The sequence below is a fragment of the Typha angustifolia genome, chromosome 11 (genome assembly GCF_048772165.1).
Source record: "Typha angustifolia cultivar Huaian chromosome 11, ASM4877216v1, whole genome shotgun sequence".
Taxonomy (NCBI): domain Eukaryota; kingdom Viridiplantae; phylum Streptophyta; class Magnoliopsida; order Poales; family Typhaceae; genus Typha; species Typha angustifolia.
The window spans coordinates 2,241,593-2,264,064 of NC_133249.1; the positions used below are offsets into that span (position 1 = coordinate 2,241,593).

General features: G+C 41.4%; 6 protein-coding genes across 6 annotated transcripts; 2 read left to right on the plus strand and 4 right to left on the minus strand.

Moving 5' to 3' along the window:
* Positions 1 to 3,287: 3,287 nt before the first annotated feature.
* LOC140771285 (chlorophyll a-b binding protein 40, chloroplastic-like) lies at positions 3,288 to 4,295 on the minus strand. The gene has a single exon (XM_073112767.1). The coding sequence runs from the start codon at positions 4,218 to 4,220 to the stop codon at positions 3,420 to 3,422; it is 801 nt and encodes a 266-aa protein (XP_072968868.1). The 5' UTR covers positions 4,221 to 4,295; the 3' UTR covers positions 3,288 to 3,419.
* A 1,058-nt stretch (positions 4,296 to 5,353) lies between these two features.
* LOC140770032 (chlorophyll a-b binding protein, chloroplastic-like) lies at positions 5,354 to 6,349 on the plus strand. The gene has a single exon (XM_073110985.1). It carries the CDS (start codon positions 5,422 to 5,424, stop codon positions 6,220 to 6,222), a length of 801 nt encoding a protein of 266 aa, XP_072967086.1. The 5' UTR covers positions 5,354 to 5,421; the 3' UTR covers positions 6,223 to 6,349.
* Positions 6,350 to 6,495: 146 nt separating this feature from the next.
* LOC140770033 (major pollen allergen Ole e 10-like) lies at positions 6,496 to 8,476 on the plus strand. Its single transcript, XM_073110987.1, has 4 exons — positions 6,496 to 7,742; positions 7,820 to 7,848; positions 7,951 to 8,185; positions 8,324 to 8,476. Exons 1-4 carry the CDS (start codon positions 7,667 to 7,669, stop codon positions 8,353 to 8,355), a joined length of 372 nt encoding a protein of 123 aa, XP_072967088.1. The 5' UTR covers positions 6,496 to 7,666; the 3' UTR covers positions 8,356 to 8,476.
* A 1,540-nt stretch (positions 8,477 to 10,016) lies between these two features.
* LOC140770804 (uncharacterized) lies at positions 10,017 to 13,023 on the minus strand. Its single transcript, XM_073112083.1, has 4 exons — positions 12,493 to 13,023; positions 11,223 to 11,828; positions 10,598 to 10,628; positions 10,017 to 10,492 (listed from the first exon to the last, which is right to left on the minus strand). The coding sequence occupies exons 1-4, from the start codon at positions 12,548 to 12,550 to the stop codon at positions 10,327 to 10,329; spliced, it is 861 nt and encodes a 286-aa protein (XP_072968184.1). The 5' UTR covers positions 12,551 to 13,023; the 3' UTR covers positions 10,017 to 10,326.
* Positions 13,024 to 14,715: 1,692 nt separating this feature from the next.
* Positions 14,716 to 15,894, minus strand: LOC140770796 (uncharacterized). The gene has a single exon (XM_073112071.1). It carries the CDS (start codon positions 15,750 to 15,752, stop codon positions 14,958 to 14,960), a length of 795 nt encoding a protein of 264 aa, XP_072968172.1. The 5' UTR covers positions 15,753 to 15,894; the 3' UTR covers positions 14,716 to 14,957.
* A 2,666-nt stretch (positions 15,895 to 18,560) lies between these two features.
* LOC140769573 (glycerol-3-phosphate acyltransferase 1-like) lies at positions 18,561 to 20,744 on the minus strand. The gene is made up of 2 exons (XM_073110311.1): positions 19,926 to 20,744; positions 18,561 to 19,595 (listed from the first exon to the last, which is right to left on the minus strand). Exons 1-2 carry the CDS (start codon positions 20,652 to 20,654, stop codon positions 18,699 to 18,701), a joined length of 1,626 nt encoding a protein of 541 aa, XP_072966412.1. The 5' UTR covers positions 20,655 to 20,744; the 3' UTR covers positions 18,561 to 18,698.
* Positions 20,745 to 22,472: the final 1,728 nt, after the last annotated feature.

Below are 22,472 nucleotides of genomic sequence, written 5' to 3' on the forward strand. Positions count from 1 at the left end.
AAAACTACATCAAGCTAAAAGAGTAGGCTAGCTGCGTAGGTTTCGTATTGATAGAATCAACCATTTGAGAAAAGGAGCATTTGAGTCGAGCCTGAGCTTCCAGGACAGGTGAACAAGGTAGCCTAAAAGGACTCCGGCATAGAGCTTCCAGGACAGGATGGACACAAGTCGTCTAGACTCTAGAGTGGGAAGCTGCTTGTGGAGCTCGACACTAGGAAGGAGGGCATTGACTAAACAACGCCAAAGGAATGTTTGCACATCACATGCATGAGGAATCGCTTCCTTGCAGCTGGCCCATGTATATCAGCTTATACAAAGTGGGATCTAATAGTGTTGGATGACGAAGAGCTAGCCCAGTCTCCTTTGGTCAAAACCATATTAGGCCAAGCTGTCCAGTGTCGAAGTAGTTGCAGGGTCAATGCACAAGATGCCTCCGCAAAGTCGGAGTAAAGAGGTTGTAAACATGGTCACTGTTCCAAGAAGACCCCTGCATGAGTTTTTTTACATAAGACGCCACGAGAGGGAGATGCTACTAAGGTTCACATTCATGGAACCATGGATCCTTGAGAAATGGAGATTGTTGAACCTTTGCGGACAAGCCAACGTACATTAGCGCTACAGAGATCTTTTAATTGAGGAGATGCCACCCTAGCTTGAGAACAAGCGCTTGATTGCCTGAGGAGGGAGATCTAATGCCGAGACCACGATTAGAAATAAGTTTGCAAATGGGTCACAACTCCGTCAGTAGATGTGGCATTCTTCATCATCAAATCCCCACCAAAAATTACTAAAGAGAGCTTCAGCTTTGCAAGAATGCTACAAAGAAGGATAGTGCTTGGCATGTAGTAGATAGGCACTGAGCATACCACTGACCTTATGAGCACAGGGCGGCCGGCATGAGGGAGCTTTTGGCCTCTCAATTGGATAAATTTTGGATTTTCTCCGCAATGAAGCTAAAAACTTCATACCTCGACCTCGGTATGAGTAACAGATTGCCAAAATATGTATATCGGATTTTTAGAGGTTTGACTCTAAGGACAGCAATTACATTATCCCAACAGGAAGTGCCCATGCACTAGCTGAAATGGAAAGCAGATTTCTTGAAATTTATGGCTTGATTGAGATCCTGCAGTAGAGGTCAACTACCGCCTTCAACTTTTGAGGCTTTTTTGATTGAGGCCTTGCCAAAGACGAAGAGTCGTTGGTGAATATGAAATTATTACAGCCGATCCTCTCTTTTTTATTTTCTTTCAATAATGACGGATGCGGCTTTGAGGTCTGACCGGAATAGCTGAAAGAATTGGCATTGACGTCATCCGAATCTGGCGCTCTATCAGGAGAAAGACCCGTGAGAATGGATCTAATGTCTTCATCTAAGGTAACATTGCAAAAGCTCCAAGTGAGCACCTCAGGGATAGTAGGAAGAGACGGCGGTGGCAATCGGGTCGGGTTAAACGGATTCGGGTTGGGTCAATATTACCTTAACACGAACATGATTCGTTTATTAAACGGGTAACACAACATGACTCGTATAACCCATTTAATAAATAGGTCGGGTTAACACGGCACGCCCCGTGTAATCCGTTTAATAAACGAGTCGTATTAACACGACCTGAATAATACAGTAATATTTATTTATTTACTGTTTTACCCCATATAAAAATTAATATTTACTAATTTATCCTATATAAATAATACATTATACAATAATCTCTTTTTAACTCAAAATTTATACATAAAAATAATAATTCTAAGATTAAGCCATTAACCATACATTCAATCCTAACACAAATACAATCTATTATACAATAAACTCTCAATTAACCAGCAAATATTAACACATTCTTCCTAACATAAATACAATCTATTATACAATAAACTCTCAATTAACCCACAAATCCTAACACATTCTTCTAATTACAACAGTAACAAATCCTGCAGTGGCTGTAAAATCAAACGGCAAGATCCGGCTGTGATGGTGGCAAGATCGAAGATGGCTGCGGTGGAGGTGAGATCGAAGACGGCTGCGGAGGCAATGAGATTGGAGACAGCTGTGGTGGCCTTTGTCTCCACCACGGGAAGAGAAAAGGATTTTGCGTGTAACCTTTGGTGGCACGATAAGAGACAGCTGAGAGAGAAGGATTTCGGGTAAATCTCCTCTTTCCTCCTTGCTTCCTACAATGAAGCCTTCGTCTCCACCACCGTCGCCGCCATCGCTACCCTCTCGATCGCCAAATATGTTTGGGTGGTGGAGAAAGAGGACGATGAGGAGTGGAGAAGGGGAGGATGACGACGAGTGGAGGAGGAGGATGATGACAAGGAGTGGAGGAGGGTTGGTGGGAGGCGGCTGGTCAGACTTGAGAGAAGGTGTGAGGCAATGACGGTTAGGGTGTGAGTTAGGGTTAAAAGTTTAATATTTATATAGAGGGGTTGACGGATTGACCCGATCCGACCCGTATATTTAAACGGGGCAATTGCATATACTCGAACACGACCTGATTATTAATCGGATTAGGCGGGTTGACCCATTTACGACCAGAACCTGATTAGACTAAACTCAAACCCGATTAAAAGCCGGGCTATCGTGTCTGGTTATCAGGTCGGGTCAATTTTTGTCACCCGTAGGCAGAGACACCTTAATCTGGCAGTGATTAAGAATAGAAGATGGATTAGATGAGGTAAAATTGTTTTTAAAAATAGAAAGCAAAAGCTTAATTCTCTTACGCTGCTGAGCCCACTCACAGGTGGTGGCCTACTGAAAGAACCAGTTATTACGGAAGCATGGTAAAGGTCCGACGTGGAGAAAATTTGACTGTTTTTTGGTTCTTTCCATAAATATAGGTCTTTTTGGGATCAACGTGGACGGCATAACAGGGGCCGAAAATTCTCCATATGACATTGGCTTGTTGGCAGGAATTCTATTCGCTGTTATAGGAATTATCCTGATTGGAGCTGGAATGCTTTATCTTGGATTACAAAATCTTCTCACTGAATAAAAGGTTCAAATGAGAAAGTTGAACTGTCTCCACGTTTTAAAATGATGCAGAAACTCATGCAAAGGTTAGAGAAGGTATCACAATGCATGACTTCTCTTCCTCCGCTTCTGGTGTGATCCCTGACACAGGCCTACCTTCTTACTACCTGAGAGTTATTAGGTTACCGTATTTTGTATCCTAAAATAATAGTTTGAATATGACCTTCTACATTTCGCCTAGTAGAGAGGGCCCAAAATTTGTTATGCAGTCCACAACAGCACTCACTATGTAATTCACAGACACACTCTCGAATTCATGCATAGGAAAAGTGATTAAAGAAAGGAAGATCTTTATCAGATACAATACTGATACACACCCCCTGCCGATAGATCTTAACTTGGCAGGGAGCAGGCAAGAACTCAACTCTCAGGGGCCGGAGATCACTCACTTTCCAGGGACGAAGTTGGTGGCGTACGCCCACGCGTTGTTGTTGACGGGGTCAGCAATGTGGTCAGCTAAGTTCTCCAATGGGCCCTTGCCGGTCACAATGGCCTGAACAAAGAATCCAAACATGGAGAACATGGCCAATCTTCCATTCTTGATCTCCTTCACCTTCAGCTCTGAGAAGGCCTCAGGGTCCTCTGCGAGGCCGAGGGGATCGAAGCTACCGCCGGGGTAGAGTGGATCGGTCACCTCCCCGAGTGGCCCACCGGCGACGCGGTACCCCTCGACGGCGCCCATCAGGATAACTTGGCAGGCCCAGATGGCCAAGATGCTCTGAGCGTGCACCAAGCTTGGGTTGCCCAAGTAGTCTAATCCACCCTCGCTAAAGATCTGGGAGCCGGCCTTGAACCACACGGCCTCGCCGAACTTGACACCGTTGCGTGCCAAGAGCTCGGGGAAGACGCAGCCGAGCGCCCCGAGCATGGCCCAGCGGCAGTGGATGACCTCGAGCTCCCGGTTTTTCGCGAAGGTCTCGGGGTCGGCCGAGAGGCCGGCGGTGTCCCAGCCGTAGTCCCCGGGGAATTCACCGGTGAGGTAGGATGGCGCCTCGCCGGACAATGGGCCGAGGTACTTGACACGGTCTGGGCCGTACCATTGGCTACCAGAGGAGACAGGCTTGGGCTTGGCGGCGGTCTTGCGCATGGTGACACGGCCCTCTCCGAGGATGTCGGAGGACGAGGGAGCGAGCTTCACCGCCTTGCCAGCGAGGGAAGGGGAGGAGAGGGCCATGGTGGCTGCCATTGAAGAGATTGGAAGTAGTTGTCTCCTAAATGGGTTGAGCTTGATGGTGTTGGAGATGGAGTGGAGGTAGAACGTGCATGGAATTATATAGGATGCGAAGGATGATATGGATATAAGTTCTTATCTTGTTTTATATCTTTATGCATCTTCTCATTGGCAGATGACTAGATAAGTTGGAGTTGGCATTCGTCTAGCCGTTGGATTCTTTGTTGGGAATCGATCTTTTATTTTGGGATATCAGCAATCTGAAGTGGCATATTGCATCTGGGTTCTACCAAATAGCATATGACACATATACAGTGCGGATGAATCAGAGATAGGTCGATCCACATCGGACCTTAACAGCTGTGCTCTCCAAGTACTTGTATCTATATATTTGCTATGCCAAGCTTCTCTGTGTAATTAATTATTCTCAAAAAAACAAAAAACTTCTCTGATTGATTTGGAGAAATTGTACCTTTGCAAATCGTTACATAAATTAGTTGTGAACTGTTACACAGGAATTGCAGTTTAAGTATCTGCCCTCTCATGGCCATCTTCATTATTATTCGTCTCTGAAAGGTCCCAAAGACTTGATAATCATTATATTCTTTTATGTTAACAATGAAGAGTAATACATACGAATATAAGTGGTGGACATCAATTAGACTATATATTGACTTTAACCCTAAAATAAAAAATTCAAGCTATCCAAGAGACCGCAGATATTATTCGCAAAGGAAAAGAAGGAAAGAGCAAAAAAAAAAAAAAAAAAAAAAAACTTTTCTGATAGTATTATGGCCAAAGAATTGGCCCCCGTAATATCTCTGATAGTAAATATCTCCTAATGCTTGCAGATAAAAATCAGAGGAGGGTTGCAATCCCAGTTGGTATGCTGACTCACTCGGAGGCGACGCTAGGTGGAAGAGCAAAAATCTACAAGAACCAATCACCACTCTCTGAAGGAGATTCTTTCACTCTGACTAAAGCCAGACCACCAAAGTATCTCAAGCAGTAGTGGTTCTCAGTTCGCCACCTCTCGCGACTCCAACCATTGCCATAAATCCGCTTGACCAATGAGATCAAAGATAGAGATTTCTATGGATAAGAACTCTAACCTTCGGCCCCTCTTCATATACCTCTAACTACAAGCAATTCTCTCAAACCAACAATTCAATTCCAATCCTTTAGTGGTAGTCCTAACTCCTTTCCAATCTCCTCAATGGCTGCCACCATGGCCCTCTCCTCCCCCTCACTCGCTGGCAAGGCGGTGAAGCTCGCCCCTTCCGCCTCTGAAATCCTCGGCGAGGGCCGCGTCACCATGCGCAAGACCGTCGGCAAGCCTAAGCCCGTGTCCTCCGGCAGCCCATGGTACGGCCCGGACCGTGTCAAGTACCTCGGCCCATTCTCTGGCGAGGCGCCCTCCTACCTCACCGGTGAATTCCCCGGGGACTATGGGTGGGACACTGCCGGCCTCTCGGCCGATCCCGAGACCTTCGCCAAGAACCGCGAGCTCGAGGTCATCCACTGCCGCTGGGCCATGCTCGGCGCGCTCGGCTGCGTCTTCCCCGAGCTCTTAGCCCGCAACGGTGTCAAGTTCGGCGAGGCCGTCTGGTTCAAGGCCGGTTCCCAGATCTTTAGCGAGGGTGGATTGGACTACTTGGGCAACCCAAGCTTGGTGCACGCCCAGAGCATCTTGGCCATCTGGGCCTGCCAAGTTATTCTCATGGGCGCCGTCGAGGGGTACCGCGTCGCCGGTGGGCCTCTAGGAGAGGTGACCGACCCGCTCTACCCCGGCGGCAGCTTCGACCCCCTCGGTCTCGCCGATGACCCCGAGGCCTTCGCTGAGCTGAAGGTAAAGGAAATCAAGAATGGAAGATTGGCCATGTTCTCCATGTTTGGATTCTTTGTTCAGGCTATTGTGACTGGCAAGGGCCCGTTGGAGAACTTGGCTGACCACCTTGCTGACCCAGTCAACAACAACGCGTGGGCATACGCTACCAACTTCGTCCCTGGCAAGTGAGAGTCTGAGAGATGGGTTCTGCGATGGAATTTGGTTGATGTTGGCGTTGTAAAATGGTGTAAATTAGTGGAGATTGATGAGCTTGTACTGGCAATTTCTCTCTGCAACAAGAGTTAATCGTTTCCTATGTTCATGGTTGTCGATTGCGTATTCTCTCTCTAATCTAGTCATATAGACGGACCTCACCCTTGACCATGGCTATAGCCTATTTTGGAGCGGAGATGAGACGTTCATGGGTCGGGCCAGGTAGACCAAGGGTCGGCCCATCTCGCCCATCAGCCAGTTGAGTTCACAAATGTTACCCATTGTGGGCTTCGTTTAAAAAACGGACCGTAGAAACATACCTCTTGGCCGTGGAATTTGTCCACTCTATTGACTGACAGACGAGTCTTCATTCTCTCTCTAACCTCCTTCGAATCGATTTCCTCTTCCTCGCCCAATTGCTATACAACAAACGACTCTCGTTGCTTACTTTGAGTTATTCTTCTCTCTGAGTGAGTCGTAAGCAGCATACCAAACCGGAAACCGCGTGCAGCGCACCAACAACATAGACAGGTTAAGAAGAGAGCATGGAATCCTTCTCTCTCTATATCACGTAGAAGAGAGAGAGGGACAGAGAGAGAGAGAGAGAGAGAGAGAGAGAGAGAGCGAGAGAGAGAGAGAGATGTCAGGCAGGAAGCGAGAATGGATGAGGAAGAAGAAGATGCTGATGCTAGGAGAGCAGCGCTGGGGTTATCGAATCCGAGCGTTCTCCTCGGCGGCGTGGAGGACATGGAGAGGACGACTCGATCGCCCAAATCGCAATTGGCCTGATCTTTTCTACGAATACGTCTTGTTCTACGTTCTCTGGGTTCTTGAAGTCGTCGTCATCGTCGCCTCCCTCTGCTGCTTCTTCCTCTGTTTTGGCTTCTCTTTGTGACTGCACAGCGAGCAATGAGATCTCCATATGTACTGTAGATGGTTGAGGATTTTATATGACCTTTTCTTTTTTCTCATATCAAAGATGTGAAAATATTTGATCGAGCATTATGGAGTCAGCTTGATTTTATTGACTCGTTTCAAATTCGAGCCGGCTTGATTTTTGACAGTATCTTCATTCTTCATAGAGACAGTAAATAATTAATACTTACTCAAATTTCTCTTTATCGGATTCTTTAAATAGATCCGAACCCGAAATGAACTCGTTTTGTCTTCTTATTTTTGTATTAGAAGAAGCTGAGACGCTTTGTCTTCTTCCGTTTAACCTTTTTATGCTGTCACCTGTTGCTCTGCCAAACGGAATCCTTCACCAGTCTTTTATCCTATCACCACGCCAAGACAAATATGCGAATATAGCCGTTGCCTTTGCCATTTTCACTTCCTCAACCTTAAATACCCACTTATATATCCTCCTTTTCTCCCTCTTTACTTTCACCACTTCACTACTCTTCAACAAAAAAGAGCAATGGCAAGAAGAGTAGGCTCATCTCCCATTTCCCTGCCCCTCTCATTAGCCTTCCTACTGCTCTGCCTCATCTCAGGTATTAACATAATTTACTGTTTTCTAGCCTTTATTTAATTTAACTTGGCACTCATCTAGCTTGATGAAATTTCACAGGGGGAACCATGAATCTGGTGCAGGGACAGGTACCATCTTTCTACATCTAACCGTTAAATTCAGCAAAGCACTTAATCTTTCAGACTAAGAAGAAAAAAATAAGAGATTGTTAAACTTCAAATTTGTTGCAGAAAACTTGGTGTGTAGCAAAACCTTCATCAGATGAAGCAACTCTTCTAGCGAACATAAACTTCGCATGCTCTCAGGTGGACTGCGGTGTGCTGCAAAAAGGTAGCCCCTGCTTCTACCCAGATAGCCTTGTCTCCCATGCTTCAGTTGCCATGAACCTCTACTACCAGTCCAGGGGCAGGAAGTTCTGGAACTGCTACTTCAAGAACTCTGGGCTGATCGTCATGACAGACCCAAGTAAGTTCTCATTTAAAGTTTCTTCATTTATAAATATGATCCTGTGAATCTTGGAAAAAGGAAAAAAAATTCTAGAATTTAGCCTCAGTGTCTAACCAGTACTGCTGCTGATGATTGCTACATTGTTGGCCTTTGCAGGTTTTGGTAGTTGTATTTATGGATGCAACTGAAGAGGAGTGCAGAGTTACTTAGATTCTACTTTCAATTTAGTTGAGATTACTTGTTTCTGGCTATCAAATTTCTTCTTCAGTGGGAGTATGTTTGAGATTTGGATAACTAAAAATTCTATCAGACGGACTGACCCCGTGTATGATGTATGATGCCCCAGTTCCGTTTCAGTGCTGAATGGTAGTTTAGATGGCAAGCTAGAATGGATTATGGATACCAGTTTATGTCCTAAAAACAACTAATTCTTCCTTGTTATACAAACTTAATAGTAGATTAGTAATGCAGATTCGTAGATATAAAGATGTTTATAACAATTAAATGCATGACATACCAGAAATTAAGAGGAAAAAAATTGAGAAAGCCCTATTTATTTATTTATTTTTGGCATGATCAACCCGTTATGTGTTCAAATGTTCCTTGAAATATTTATTGTTTTCTTAGCAACAAACTCAATTCCTTATACACAAAAATTAATACAAGGATGATGATTTATTCTATATAGAAACGTTATCTCCAATAATGAAGAACAACTCATTGAGATGCCCTTTTGCTGTTAATTTTAGTGATAATTTCAAAAGCTAACAGTGGATAAAATTAAGATGATAAAGTTAAGTAATGCGATCATCTATTATATTAAGTGTAACACCAAGGGTCGCGTACACAATTATTAATTACCACCGGGGAGTTAACTGCAAGAAAGCCTAATCCCCTCCCTGCCTCCGAAAACTACTCCCCTTCGCTTCACCGATAGTCTCCTACTTTTAATCTCTACATAATTTGGTGGTTTTACGCTCACGGGTTTGTCTGGGCGACGGGAGCTTCGAAAGGGGAATGCCGGGGAGTGTTTGTTGTAATGTTGCAGCGAACTCTTCACGAATTCCGCAATGGTTTTTTGCCGTTTTTGCCAGGTGAGTTCTCCCAAGAACGGGAAAGCAATCCCTCTGGAATTTTAAGTGGAGAGTCGCAAATAGGAAAACTTTGTCTTCCTGTGTGTAAATTTGTGCTTAATCTGGTCATCTCAAGAACCCACTTTGCGTTTTTACTAAAGTTTGTGATTCTGATTGGTATTCACCGACGGCCTGAAAGAAAAAGTTGAAATGTTTACAAGAAGAATATTTGTACGGGTCTCATATTAAAGATCTCCGCTCCTTTAACTCAAATCCATGTCTTTCTTGTCTAAGGACTCGTGATGACATTGAATTGGTACCGGCTTAACGTTAGACCCACTGTTCATTATCAGCTTGGGGTATGGTAATGTCACTCTACCATATGCATTATGCTTCTTTTCCTTTGTCATTTTGTCAAGGGCGGAAGCTTGTGAAGGGAGGGGCGTTTTGTTAAGGGTCTATGGTCTACAAGATTCAAGAAGCCTTTTAGTGATGTAGGAATTGAATGAGGCATCAAGAAATGAAATTGATCCTCTTGTACCTTCCAAAATAGTATCAGAATAGAGTGATGTTTGTTGTAATGTCACTGGCATAACAATGATATTATTTTTATTTATTTTTTACAAAAAACTATCTTTGGTCCGTTAGCTCTGTTAACTAGTGTTCTCTCCGGTCCGATATCTCATATTATATGCTGTAGATTCTGTTTCTTACTTGAAAGATTAGTAGTAGAATATGACACCTCATCATCAAACACATGCAATGGCCTATAAATAGGTATGTGTAAATGATTTATGAGATCTGTAAGGAAAGAAATATTTATTTTTCCTAGATCGGGTAGAAAAATATTATACTTCTTAACATATTCTGCCACTAAAACCTATTCAGAACTGTTGACTGTCTTGCTGGTGGTTCGGCAAAATGCATTCCTGCTTCCTTAAAGTGTCACAACAGTGAACACAAGCTCTGAAGATGAACAACTAGCTGAAGATTCCACCTTTTCTAAATGGGAAGTTGGGAACCTGCAATTGCTGTAGTGACATGAGTCAGACCTCAAGTCTTCTTCCTGTAGGCATTTGATGATCCCTATTTATGGACATTTAATGAAATCAATGGGTTTAGGAGAAGCATGAGTCCAATGAAGATTATCATGCTCTTAGGCTTGGAGGCACTGCTGGTAGTAGCTGGAGGGACCGATCCAAAGACTGTTGATCCTGTTGGGTTGGTTGTGTTCAGGACCGATGAACTTGTGCTGTTATTGAGGTGCCAGAAAAAAATATATATTTTTGTTAGTCTTTGTAAAATTTATAGATATCTTAATCACTAACATGAAGCTAGTGTGATTTCAGATGCCTACCTCGTTGATGGATACTGACATGTTGAACTACCTGCATCATGCAAACAGAAATAATTCACTCAGATAGCAATCACAGCGGCGTGGTAAATATTACTGCACTATTGTTGTTTATAGCTTATCCATTGTTTTTAGACAATATAATTGAGGATCTGAATATGTTAAGCATATTGCGAAAGTGTTTGTCATAATGATAAATGTTATACAATGCTTACTTCTTAGATAAAAACATAAATCGCTTATATGACCTCAAATTAATTGTGCTAGAAATTATTTCACGGAGTTGGTAAGAATCTAAATTACCATGTAGAGGTGAAGGCTTTTATTTTTCAGTTATCAGCCATATATTAACATATATAGAACATAGAAAACATCTAAATTGAATTGAGCGAAGGAAGTTGTTTATCACTTAAATCATACTTGCAGGAACTTTACAGATTCAATTTTATGGTAGCTTTGATCAAATTATCCTAATTCTTGAAAAACAGATTTTTGGCCTATATTCTTAAAGACATCACAAAAAAAAACTTTATTTCTTTGAAAAAAAACAGATAACTAGATTTAGAATAACAAGGATAAATGGTGTACTTAAATATTGACAAATGGCATAAAAGGTGTATTTGCTTACTTGGGTCGATATTGGTAGTTACAGCAGTTCCACCGAAATCACAGCTAGTTGGGACTGGGTTCTTCTGATAGTAGTTATTGAATGCGTAGGATGCATGGTCACGAAGAGTATCAGGGTTAAAACAGCTTCCACCTTGCTGTATTGCCGAACAATCTGCACCTCCATATCCGCAGGCATAGTCTAGAGCAACCTGCAATGCCGTCTCAGAGGCAGTTTGACTTGCAATACACCAGCTTTGGCCTGATGAAGATGGAGGCACCATAGATGGTGTACTCGGTGTCGAGTATGGATTTGTAACAGGAGTCATCATTGGAGGAGTTGGACTTGAAGGTGTAGAAATTGGATTGTATGAAGGGTATGTAGGGGTTGTTGACACGGTGGGGTTTGTTGATGGGTTGACAACTGGGACTGTTGCGATTGGGGTAACAACATCCATTTGTGGTAGCATACTTTCTGATTCTAGCTTTGTTCCAGCAGACAGCAACCTATGGGATTTCCTTTCAGACCTCTGAATCACAGGCTTCTCTGTTGAATCATATAATTTTGTTGTCTGTAGAGATGCTGGAGAAGTTGATGATGTGTCATCTGACTCTTTAGCTAGTGTTCCTGTGCATCAGTGAACTCACATTCTGTTAGAATTCTGAATGAAATTGTAGATATCAGCTTGTAATGGCGAAAGGTAATTAATGTGTGAATTTTGTAAGCTTCTGTTTAAATTTTCACCGGGGTGAAATTTTCAACTTGAAGGTCTTGGAAGGTTGAAAGGGAGGGTTTTTATCAAACCTAATGTTGTATTTTGACAACTTCCAAAAGAAATAACAGAGAGGAGAGTAGAAAGAACAAATGGATTGCTTAAAGCAAATGATTCAATTAGTAGTCTGAGAGACCTATCTGGTGCACCGTTATCATAACCATGTTTCCAGAAAGTTACTCAACCATTGGAATCAGAGGAAGAAACCAAATAATTGACTTGAAGAAAACCTGATACAATGGTGGTGGGCATGTCAGGTGCTTTATTTATGCTCATGATATCATCCACAAGGATGTGGAGTCCCAAGTTCTACCAACTCCTAGTAAGCTCACCTACACTTTTGGCTCTGGTTCACAAAAGACCTTATCATGATTGAAGTTTCTCAATCTCCCATGTTGGTAATTAGTAGCTCTATACTCCAAACTTGCACTAGATCTCTCACCTCTCACCATAATTGTGCAGATCACTAGCTTGCTCTACTACTGTAATTGTATGAAAGAAAAAAGAGTTATTACTCACCAGAGCAGAAGAGAACAACCAGAAGGAAAATTAAGCACTGGATTGCCCTCACACCCATCTGACCTGATCCCTTCCTCTGTTTGCTTGTTCTGGAGTATTTTGGTTCTAAAGAAGGAAGCTAATGTTGAGAACTGAAAAGGAGAGCCTTTCTCTCACTTACTTATATATATAATGAGAGAATCATAGGTTCCTTCTTTGGTAGTAGAAAGAAGATGAGGGAGGAGAATAAGAGGAAACTTGGGAAGTGAGCATAGAAGCTTTGAGTGTGCACGCAAGAGAGGAGGTGGTGAAAAGAAGGCAAAAGGAAAGAGAACATGTAGATGTTGCAGCAGCAAAGTTGATGGTCTGGAAGTGATGAAGGCTTCTCCTATGGGCAAGGGTGATGATGGTGGATTTTGGTGATGAGATACTGATGCTGGCTTTGAGGGGTGGTGGGTGGGAACCTCTCTTTTTATGCCCCTCTTTTACTGTTTTATGGGACTAAATCAAATGGAGAAAAAGGTGGTGAGTGGAACAGACCCATTTTACTAAGGTGCTGCTGCTTCTTTTCCTCTTTTTGAAGCTCTTAATATGAAAACTTATTATTACGATTGGTGCCCAGATTTCCTTTGTCTCCCTAGGCTAGGTTTTAAGACTACAACCCTGGTAGTGGTGTTGATTTAAAGTCTCAGATGCTCGATCTCACTGTTGTTCTACTGTGATTGAGTCAACACAGAAAGTTAACTTGAATCTTCAAACACTGAAGGTTTATGAATAAATAAAATAACTCAGATTAAAATATTCCATTGGTTTACAACCTTTCTTTAGGACAATTGCTTATTTGACAATTCCATGCAAGCTTAGTTTTGATACATCCTGTGATAAATATTGTGCCTAAGAAGTTATTTTAATTAGACTCAAACTACTGTTCCAAAAGCCATGTTCAAGTCTTTATGATGTTTTCTTAATCTTTTATTTGTCATCAGTTCATATCATTGTTATTTTATACGAGAAGTGAGAACTTAAGGTAGTGTTTGGGCGTGATACAACTCCTAAATCTGATTAGTTAAGCTTATTTGTTTTAAAAGATGACTTAAATCGATTTAGAAAAATATAGTGTTTAATCATAAATCAGTTTGGTAATGTCATGATTACACTTGATGTTACATTAACAAGATAATAACTTTAGGAGATACTATTAAATAACTAAGTTGTCCTTTATAATAAATTGATGAGAAGAGGAGAGAGAGAAGAGAGAGAATAATTTAAATAATAGTTTGCTAAAACAACGTCTTTTCAAGAGTAAAATAATAATTAAAATTTTATTGATAAATATAAATGTTTAGTGTTTACTGTTTAGTGCTCACTATATTGGTATAAACTTACTAGACCACATCCAAACAGGGCTTTAATAGTATCTCAATTAACCTGATACGGCTAAGATTGAACTGGAAAACACTCGTATGAAGCTCTTTTAACCATATAAGCAATGTTCCATTGGATTCATATCATTTTCCTCTGTTTATAATGGACTTCTTTCCACGACTAAATCGTTAACATCAATTTTCACATGAATTTAACTACTTCACTGGCTTACTTGTCTATGAAGAATACTCTGAAGAAGAAGAAGAAGAAGAGAAGAGAGAATAAAAAATTAAAAAAATAATAATACTCTGAAGAGATGCGAAGAAAGATCAGGAAAGCTTTAGTAAAATCTCTCATGTCAATTTGGTCATTAATTAACCCCAAATTAAATTTCTAACAGTGAGCTCGCAACCCATTTGCTTCCTTACAACAAGAGGTGATCAGATAATTTGAAACAAAAATAAAAAAAGAAAGTATCATTGTCCTAGCCTTCATGATTGACGAACTCCGTCATTATTAGCTTTAATCGCATCACTTTCACGTGTCTGCACACTTTTAAGCACTAGGATAAGCTCCAAATGTGCATGGAATAATTACGTCTATTAATCTAATCCTCTTCTCTGTGTGCTAATCCGTTGCTCATCTTCCCAGACTAATGCAAGAGATTACCAAGATAAGTAGCTTCCACGGAGAGCCGTTAGCCTAATCTAGCTATTAAACCTAATAAGTATCATCTAGGGCTTAGGAGGTGTGTAATAAAGAGGAAAAAAGAAGAAGAGAGAATTGACAATATAACTTTTGGTCGGTAACAATTGGTAGCTTCATCTTACCATTATATACCGGAATATCTACAACTTGTATTAATTTATTCCACACATATCATTATACCACCTTCCTTATCTCCAGATCATTCAAATTTCAATGGTAGTACAAATATATATATGTATATAAATAAAGACGGAATTCAAACAACGAATCAAGAATGAGGCACCCAGTTGCACCACTGATTGGCTCCATTTGGGCCACGTTGCTTGGGCCCGATTCCCAGCGACCCTTCATAATTATCCACCTGGAATTCCGAAACAGCCACTCGATCCAGCTCAAACGGCCTGCCTCAAATCCTACTCGGCATGATTAGATTCCATCCGCTGAGTTGTCAACGCCTCGCAAGCTCGCCGCGCTGCCGAGCCCAACTCGCCGTCCGTGGCGTCCTCCGTCCACCTCTCTCTCATGCCCCGGTTCAACTCCGCGACGAACCCACTCCGCCGGCTCTCGCAATCCCTCAAAAGCCCCTCCGACCAGCACGTCACGTCACAGCCCACGGTTTTTAAGGTCGGCGGGAAGCCCGCCGCCACAGCAAGGTACTCCACCATAGCATCTATGACCTCCCCCGGCGCCGTCCCCCGCCCGTTCCAGAGCCAGACACGTGCCACCCCGCGGTGCATTGCGGCGGCCAAAGCCGTGGCGGCGTTCGGCGCCGACATGAGACTCGGACTCAAGTAGATCACGAAGTCTCCGACGTCACTCCCGGCGATGACGTCAACCACGGTGTCGAGATCACGGCCGGCGAAGTGGAGCTTGACGCGGCCGACCGGCTTCCGCGGGTAGGACTCGTCGGGGTACAGCGCGTTCTCTACGAATTGGCTGGCGCGGTAAACGATGCGATCCGCCTCGCCGTTGGAGACGAACATGAGGTCGAAGCGGCGGCCGGCGTGGGAGTCAACGCCTGCCGCATTGACGATGGATAATTCAAACCCTTTCGACGCCTCGTAATTCGCCCAGAGGGAGACAGCGGCGATGGCGACGACCGCCGATAGTCGGAGGAGAATTTTGGTGGTCGAGAAGGCGGCGGCCGAGGTGCCGTCGACGACGTCAGAAGTGGTAGAGTTGTGGATGGGAAGGAGGGGGTCTTCCATGGAGACTGACCAATTAGAGACGAGAAGTATAAAAAAAATTTATAGTTCAATGATTGGAGGATAATGCACAAGTATAAATATTGTAACAAGAGCAAGTTGTGACAAGTTATAGGAATGCCTCAACTCTGGCTAAACTAATCACAATTAGTTCCTACTTATCTTGTTCATTATACTATTAACTTGGACAAACGGATGAGTAGTTAAAGATTTAATTATGACAAGTAATTATGGGAGGGGAGTCCTTATGGCTTATTCCCACATACTGTGCTCGAACTAATAAGGGTAGTAGGGCTTTGGCCCGTCCGACGTATGCTCTCAGCCCAGTTATCGAGTTGGAAACTCCAAACTAAATCTTCAGATTAAAATCGTTTTAAAGGGCTATTGGGTTCATCGCGAGCTAGGGCTGGGAATTGAAGTTGGTGGGATATTTTAGGGCCAAATCCGACCCGGCGTGTGGCAACCCCTAATTAAAGTATGCTTCTGCCTAACATCATAAGTGCCCATAAATATTGGTTGCGAGTGGTGTGCAATGTCTCCATTTCCTGTAACATTTGTATCCAGTTAAAACAGGTTATGTCAGTAGAACATTCCCATCAAAAGTACATCTTTCAAAAGATAAAATGTAATTTAGGCTCAGTAGAAGAGAGATAGTAAATGAACATTAGTTACTAAATGAACAGTAGTTACTTACACAAATCGTTCGTACGTTTTTACCTGACATCCTTTATGACATTATACATTTTAGTCACAAATTATGTTAATCAATAGTTATGTCGTTCACATTTCTATATGCAAAATGCCTAGGAAGGTTATTTGAACTAATTGATTCAAAAATGTATTTTAAGTGGATATTATTTTTTGCTATTAATTGATTACAAGTAGGATCAACAATATTGCTGCTTGTTTACAGGACTTTTTACTCCAAAAAGGGTCATATTGGTCGTCTCTCACCCTCTCTTCATAAATATTATAATGTCGGTCATTACCTCATTACTAGAAGAAAGGAAGGTTATCAAAACCTAAAGATAAAATATGAATTTAAAGCACCTCTGGGAAGCGAAATTAATTGACATCGCCCCATAAATTCTATTTGCAGAGATTCATGTTAGTTGTTCCTTGCTAGCTGTTCATCCTTTTAATTTGAATTGAATTGAATTTAAACTCAGTTTAAATCTCTTTTCTAGGTTTTTGGTTGCGTGGGACAAAAATAGTCCTTAGTAAACAATTGAGATCTGGTGAAACTCGCCGTTCGTATGGCCCAAGTTCACTTTCCCAGATTTAGACGCAACAGGATGCATCACTATTTGTCATATTAAGAGCATTCATACCTCGTTATCAATTAATCTTATCTCCTAGTTCATAATTCAAAGAAGAAAAATACTAAACTTGTAGAAACAAACACTATTGCTCAGCAGTGACTAGTGAGTCCTTTTAAACATTTTGTTAGCTCCTCCTATTAATGAATGATTAGCAATAAAAAATTATTTTAGTTTTTTAATATTATATATGTCTTATTATCAAATTGTAATTTATGTAATTTATACACAATGTTTATATAAAATCTACGATCTAACTTTCAACGATATACGTATCAATATTTAAAAAAAAACAGTAATGATCACTTATGTAATTTATACGCACTATCTATACAAAATATACGCTGTAATTTTCAAACAGCGTGTGTATTAAAATTTAAAGAAAAACGTCACGCATCATATATATAATTTATACGCATCGCTTATAAAAAAAATACTTTAATTTATAACAATGCGCGTTAAACAGTTGAATTGGATTAGAGTAAGAGTAAACTAGTTTAAATCAGTTAAAAAATTCTAAATTTACAATTCAATAATAAAAAATTCTACTTTTACTAATTAAAAAATTGAATGACTTTTTACTACAAATCAATCTTAACTCATACGCTATACAGAAAAGAAAGAAAGAAAAAAACTTTCTATACTTTATACATCCTGAGTGAGGACCACGAACAGAACTAAGTTCCAGCGTATTCCCGTTGCATAAATACACCTCCACTTTTAATAAATGCCGCAATATAAGGACAGCAATATCACGGAGTTGACGGTCAATATTAAATGCTATCCACTCCATTGTATGCCAATAATTACACCAAAGACGTACGCTTTGGATGTGAACGAGTAATTGCTCTCCACCAACCAGTGTTTTCATGTTTTTTCTTTTCTCTTTTCACAGCACATTGGGTATTTAGAGCTGTACAAAGATGCGAAGAATAATTATACTAATGACAAGTTAGTTTATGACTGCTTAATTTAATTTTACTTAGATACGTTAAAAAGTAGGACCACTGTGTGCGCGAAGGACGTCAATGCACCCAGTCTTCATGGAGTTTATCGACGAAGGACCGACAATCTGCGATAGATTTGTCTTCAGAGTTACTGTACGAGTTTCTAAGAGTAGGGTACTTGGAAGTCATTGTACTAGTAGTTAAATTAATTAAGAGTTTTTTTTTTCGGGGTATATCCACGTAAAGATTTTTTTTTTATTTAAAATATAACGGTTAGTTAACTACAATAAGCTGGTATATATTCAGGTATAGAGAGTCGTACAAATGAATAAGAAAGATTCAAATGACTACACAAACGAGTTGAGTAATTGGAGCTTGTAGTAATTTCTTTCGTCCGAGAGCATTACAAATACTAGCAATTAAGTAGGTTCTTTGTTACAGTGATTCATATTGATCATCACTGTTCTCCGGCAAACAAATCTTTTACTTAAGAAACCTCCAAACCAAACAAAAATCACAGATGAGATGGATTACAAACGTAGATATAATCCGCTGGTAACAAATTATTTCTTTATACTGATGTTAATCGATCTATCCCACGCGTACAAAACAACAAATATAGCACTCCAAATATATATAAATCAAGAATGACAGAAGGAGATTTATCATCCTATGCAGTACTACTAATTCTCGCCCTTGATCGCTCCGACCACCCCTTCGTTTCCGGCGAGCATCATGTACTTGCCTCTCCTCGTCAGCCCGGTGCACTCAAATCCAAGAGCGTCGGCGAGCTGCCGTTGGATCATGTTCGCCACCTCGGCGCTGCTCCACCCGGCTGCCCGGGTCATCTCCCTCGGCACCCGGCCGAGGAACTCAACCTTATACCCCGGCATAGGGTTCATCATGAACATGACCGGGTCCAGCCACTTGTGCCCGCTCGCCGTCGTGCCGTAGAACATTTTCACTTCGGCGTCCAACGCCACCGGCTCAATCTCGTCGGCCAACTCCGTGAACAGCGGGCTGAAACGCAATAAGTACGGCTCGCGACACGTCGTCCCCTCGGGGCAAACGGCGAGGTCACCTTCCTCCAATAACCTCTTCATCGTCTTAGCGTCGCGTTCCCGGTCGCGGGTTAATCTTACCGTCTTCACCGGCGCGATCATCTCCGATATGCGGCTGAGGCTGTATGTGACGGCCGGCACCGAGCGTTCTAACGCCGCACTTAGCATCACTGGATCTAACAGAGTCCTATGTGTACAAACATATAACACTCCTTTACTAGTACTAGCTTTTTTCTTTGGTTTGCATCCTCCTACTCTAAATCTTACACCGGTGAGTGCACCAATGAGTAGTGATACCCGGTAAGGGATTATTACACCAAGAGTGATCCTGATAACAGTTAGGGCGAACCCAAGTGGAAGGTAGAGGAAGAGAGCAAGGGAAGCAGAAGGGGTGGGAAAGAAAGCTAGCCTTCCGTCATGGAATATGATGGGCTTTGGATACTTGTCTCTTGGTAAGATTGTGCTTGTACTGCTGCATTTGCCACTGATGGTCTCTTCCTTGTTCACAACGTATGCTTCCTGGAATAGTTACACAAGAATTATACCATAGTACTGTACCATGTATATATATATACTACATAATTTACATTTAGGTCATGCATGCGTTTGCTCTGATCAACATCACTACCCGAAAAGCACTTATTCAATTAATTTCTCTTGATTTGGTGTAGATCTTGTGGTGCTGTCTATTTTTGCTTGTATAATACGAAATTAGATAACTAGGAAGTGATTGGCTTCTCACGATAATAGATACTACCAACTACCCCTTCTTTTACTCGTTCTTTGAAGAGAGAAGGGGAAAAGAAATTAAATTGAAAGCGACGAGTGATGAGATGAGTGTTGGCAAACCTTGGAGTAAGAGACGAAGAGATGGTCATGCGGATTGGAAGGGCTCACAAGGCAGACATCAGCTTTGACTTCCCCGTAGAAATCTTTGAGAGCCTTCTGCTTCACACCAAGGAGGCTGGACTCGGACATGAGTCCAGTAAAGTATCTTCCTCTCATGAAAACTTGGAGCTCAGAAGCCACCACCCTATCAACTGAGAGATACTCCTTTAGAAACACTTCAACCATGATCCTTGGCATACTTGTAATCACTTCCTTCTTCTTGGTAGAAGCCAACACCTCATATGCATGGAGGTGGAGGCTCTCGGAGTAAAACTTAGGCAGCACTGCCCTAGCCACAAGCTTTGCGTCCTTCGTTCTCAACCCAAAGAAGGTAACAAAAACCATGATTCTTAAACTAGCCTCTCCGTTCTGGCCTAAAGCCAAAAGCAATGGAAACGAGAGCATCAAAAGGAGAGCCCTTAAGAGACCACCAGCTTCAAAGGCCACCAACATGAAGAAAGGGAAGGGAGAAGCAGACCTCATCAGGGTTCCTTGGAAGTCACACACCAAGCTCAGGTCCTCTCTCCCTTCCAAAGGACACTTTGTAACACTGGAGCATAAAGAAGAGATCTGATGCAATCTGGAAGGGTTCCTATGGAGAAAGCCATAGCTCCTGACCTTCCTGGCTGCCTTGTGGCATGTCAACAGCCAGTGTGATGTTACTTTGAGTAGAACCTTGGGAAGAACCATCTCCCTCCCCTTCTTTAACTACTTTAACTTGCCCTTGGAGATGACGATGACATGAAGTGCAGCAGCAGCAGTAGTAAGGATGGTGGAATCAGTAATGCACTGAGAGAGAGAGAGAGAGAGCACTGCAGGGTAGCAATATATATAAGCAATAAAGGATTGTGAAAAGCGGTGGGTGAGAAAGTTGTAGAGTACGTTGACCGACTCCATGGCACATGTTTGGTTCTGTGTACAGTTGCCATTAATAAATATTGTAGATGGATAGCCCACAAGCATCAAACCCTAAAAAGGATTCAACTCTTAGCCATCCATATACATGGGTGTATGGTATTTGGTCCACACGTAGAGCCACAACTATATACTATATTAATCAATTTATGCATACTGACCTCTGTTATAGTAAAACTAACAAATTAGATGTTATATTTATAGGTAGGAGGACTTGTTTTAAATTTTCGAATTCGGTATTTGGGAATATCTCGGGCTAGAGTTTTCATGCCAGTTTGGCTTCCTATATATGGGTAGTAGTTAGTAACTTAGTATTGTGAGTAACGAGCTCATAAATTAGCTGCCTCACTACTTTCTATGCATCAGATTAATTGAGCACGTCAACTTTGGAAATGTTTCCGGTGGAATTGCACATGAGCATAAATATTATCTTCTACCGTCGTATTATAACAGATCTATATATGAGAAAAGAAAACCTCTATAACGTAAATATAATAATATTACTTTTGAGCTCCTCTCAACTGTAGAGGGTTTAATGGCTACTAAATGCGAGGAATATTTCCAATAAACAAACACGAATCGTGGTGCTGCATGCCTCCAAATCTCTTCTTTTATTTAAATCAACATGAACTTGTGAAGGTACCTAATCACTTAGAGAGGTATGAAGAGCTCGAGCTATAAAATAGTAGATAAATTTATTTTACATTATCCCTTTGAATGTACCATACCTTCCGCCTGTATCATTCACATGGTATACTTAACAGTAATCACTAAGTATATATGAATTATAAAGGTGCAGCAATATGACTACTCTTGGAGTATTAAATGCTTCGTTACATTCATTCATTTCTTGTATATATCCTAATAAAGTCAATAAATTAGATACTACTGTTTAATTCATATTATGATGACATGATCATATGTCCAATTATTAAAGAGTATGACCTTCCAATTACCTAGCTGTCTTTGTATTAATTCCCGACTTCATTATGATGGTTGGTTATATATCAAGATATAAGGCTGATGGTGTCACACCATTAATTGGGGCATAGTATAAACATAGATGTGCATCCATCTATCATCAATGGTAGGGTAGTAGTCTAAGAACACTGACTTGCTATTTAAGAAAAATATAAGTGTATATATTCTTAGTGCAATGAACAATTAATATGATGAAAATTTTATAATATCTTCTAGAACTTTGAAAGCTTGGAAATTGCACCATTTTTGGCCAATTATATTCCCTGCCTGGTCTAATAAGTAATGGCCTACTCCATAAAAAGTCAAAGTCAGTGATGTTGATCTAATACACCAATTAGCTAGATTTCTTCAATTAGAGACGTACTGAAGCTTGAGTTCAAAGTTTAAGAAGTCATTCAAGATATGTTCATAAGGTTATGTTTTACGGTCTGAAGCAACACAAGTAGTACAATCTGAATATATAAGACCAGTACGGTTGTGGAGGTTATTGAAGAAGGCGCGGTCTACACTTTATTACATTAAGATTTATTTGTTTTAAGTCTAGGACTCCTCCTGAACTAGTTTAGATACCTCTAATTTGATTAAGTAACCAAACATATTTTTATTTTATTT

Excerpts from the sequence above, each read along its gene's own strand:
- LOC140769573 (XM_073110311.1), bottom strand. The coding sequence starts at position 20,654 with ATGGTTCTTCCCAAGGTTCTACTCAAAGTAACATCACACTGGCTGTTG. Across the intron at positions 19,596-19,925 it reads TCTTCGTCTCTTACTCCAAG|GAAGCATACGTTGTGAACAA; the intron begins GTTTGCCAACAC and ends TAACTATTCCAG.
- LOC140771285 (XM_073112767.1), bottom strand. The coding sequence starts at position 4,220 with ATGGCAGCCACCATGGCCCTCTCCTCCCCTTCCCTCGCTGGCAAGGCG.
- LOC140770032 (XM_073110985.1), top strand. The coding sequence starts at position 5,422 with ATGGCTGCCACCATGGCCCTCTCCTCCCCCTCACTCGCTGGCAAGGCG.
- LOC140770033 (XM_073110987.1), top strand. The coding sequence starts at position 7,667 with ATGGCAAGAAGAGTAGGCTCATCTCCCATTTCCCTGCCCCTCTCATTA. Across the intron at positions 7,743-7,819 it reads ACTGCTCTGCCTCATCTCAG|GGGGAACCATGAATCTGGTG; the intron begins GTATTAACATAA and ends GAAATTTCACAG. Across the intron at positions 8,186-8,323 it reads GATCGTCATGACAGACCCAA|GTTTTGGTAGTTGTATTTAT; the intron begins GTAAGTTCTCAT and ends TGGCCTTTGCAG.
- LOC140770796 (XM_073112071.1), bottom strand. The coding sequence starts at position 15,752 with ATGGAAGACCCCCTCCTTCCCATCCACAACTCTACCACTTCTGACGTC.
- LOC140770804 (XM_073112083.1), bottom strand. The coding sequence starts at position 12,550 with ATGGGTGTGAGGGCAATCCAGTGCTTAATTTTCCTTCTGGTTGTTCTC. Across the intron at positions 10,629-11,222 it reads AACTACCAATATCGACCCAA|GTAGTTCAACATGTCAGTAT; the intron begins GTAAGCAAATAC and ends TGCATGATGCAG. Across the intron at positions 10,493-10,597 it reads TGTCAGTATCCATCAACGAG|CACAAGTTCATCGGTCCTGA; the intron begins GTAGGCATCTGA and ends CCTCAATAACAG.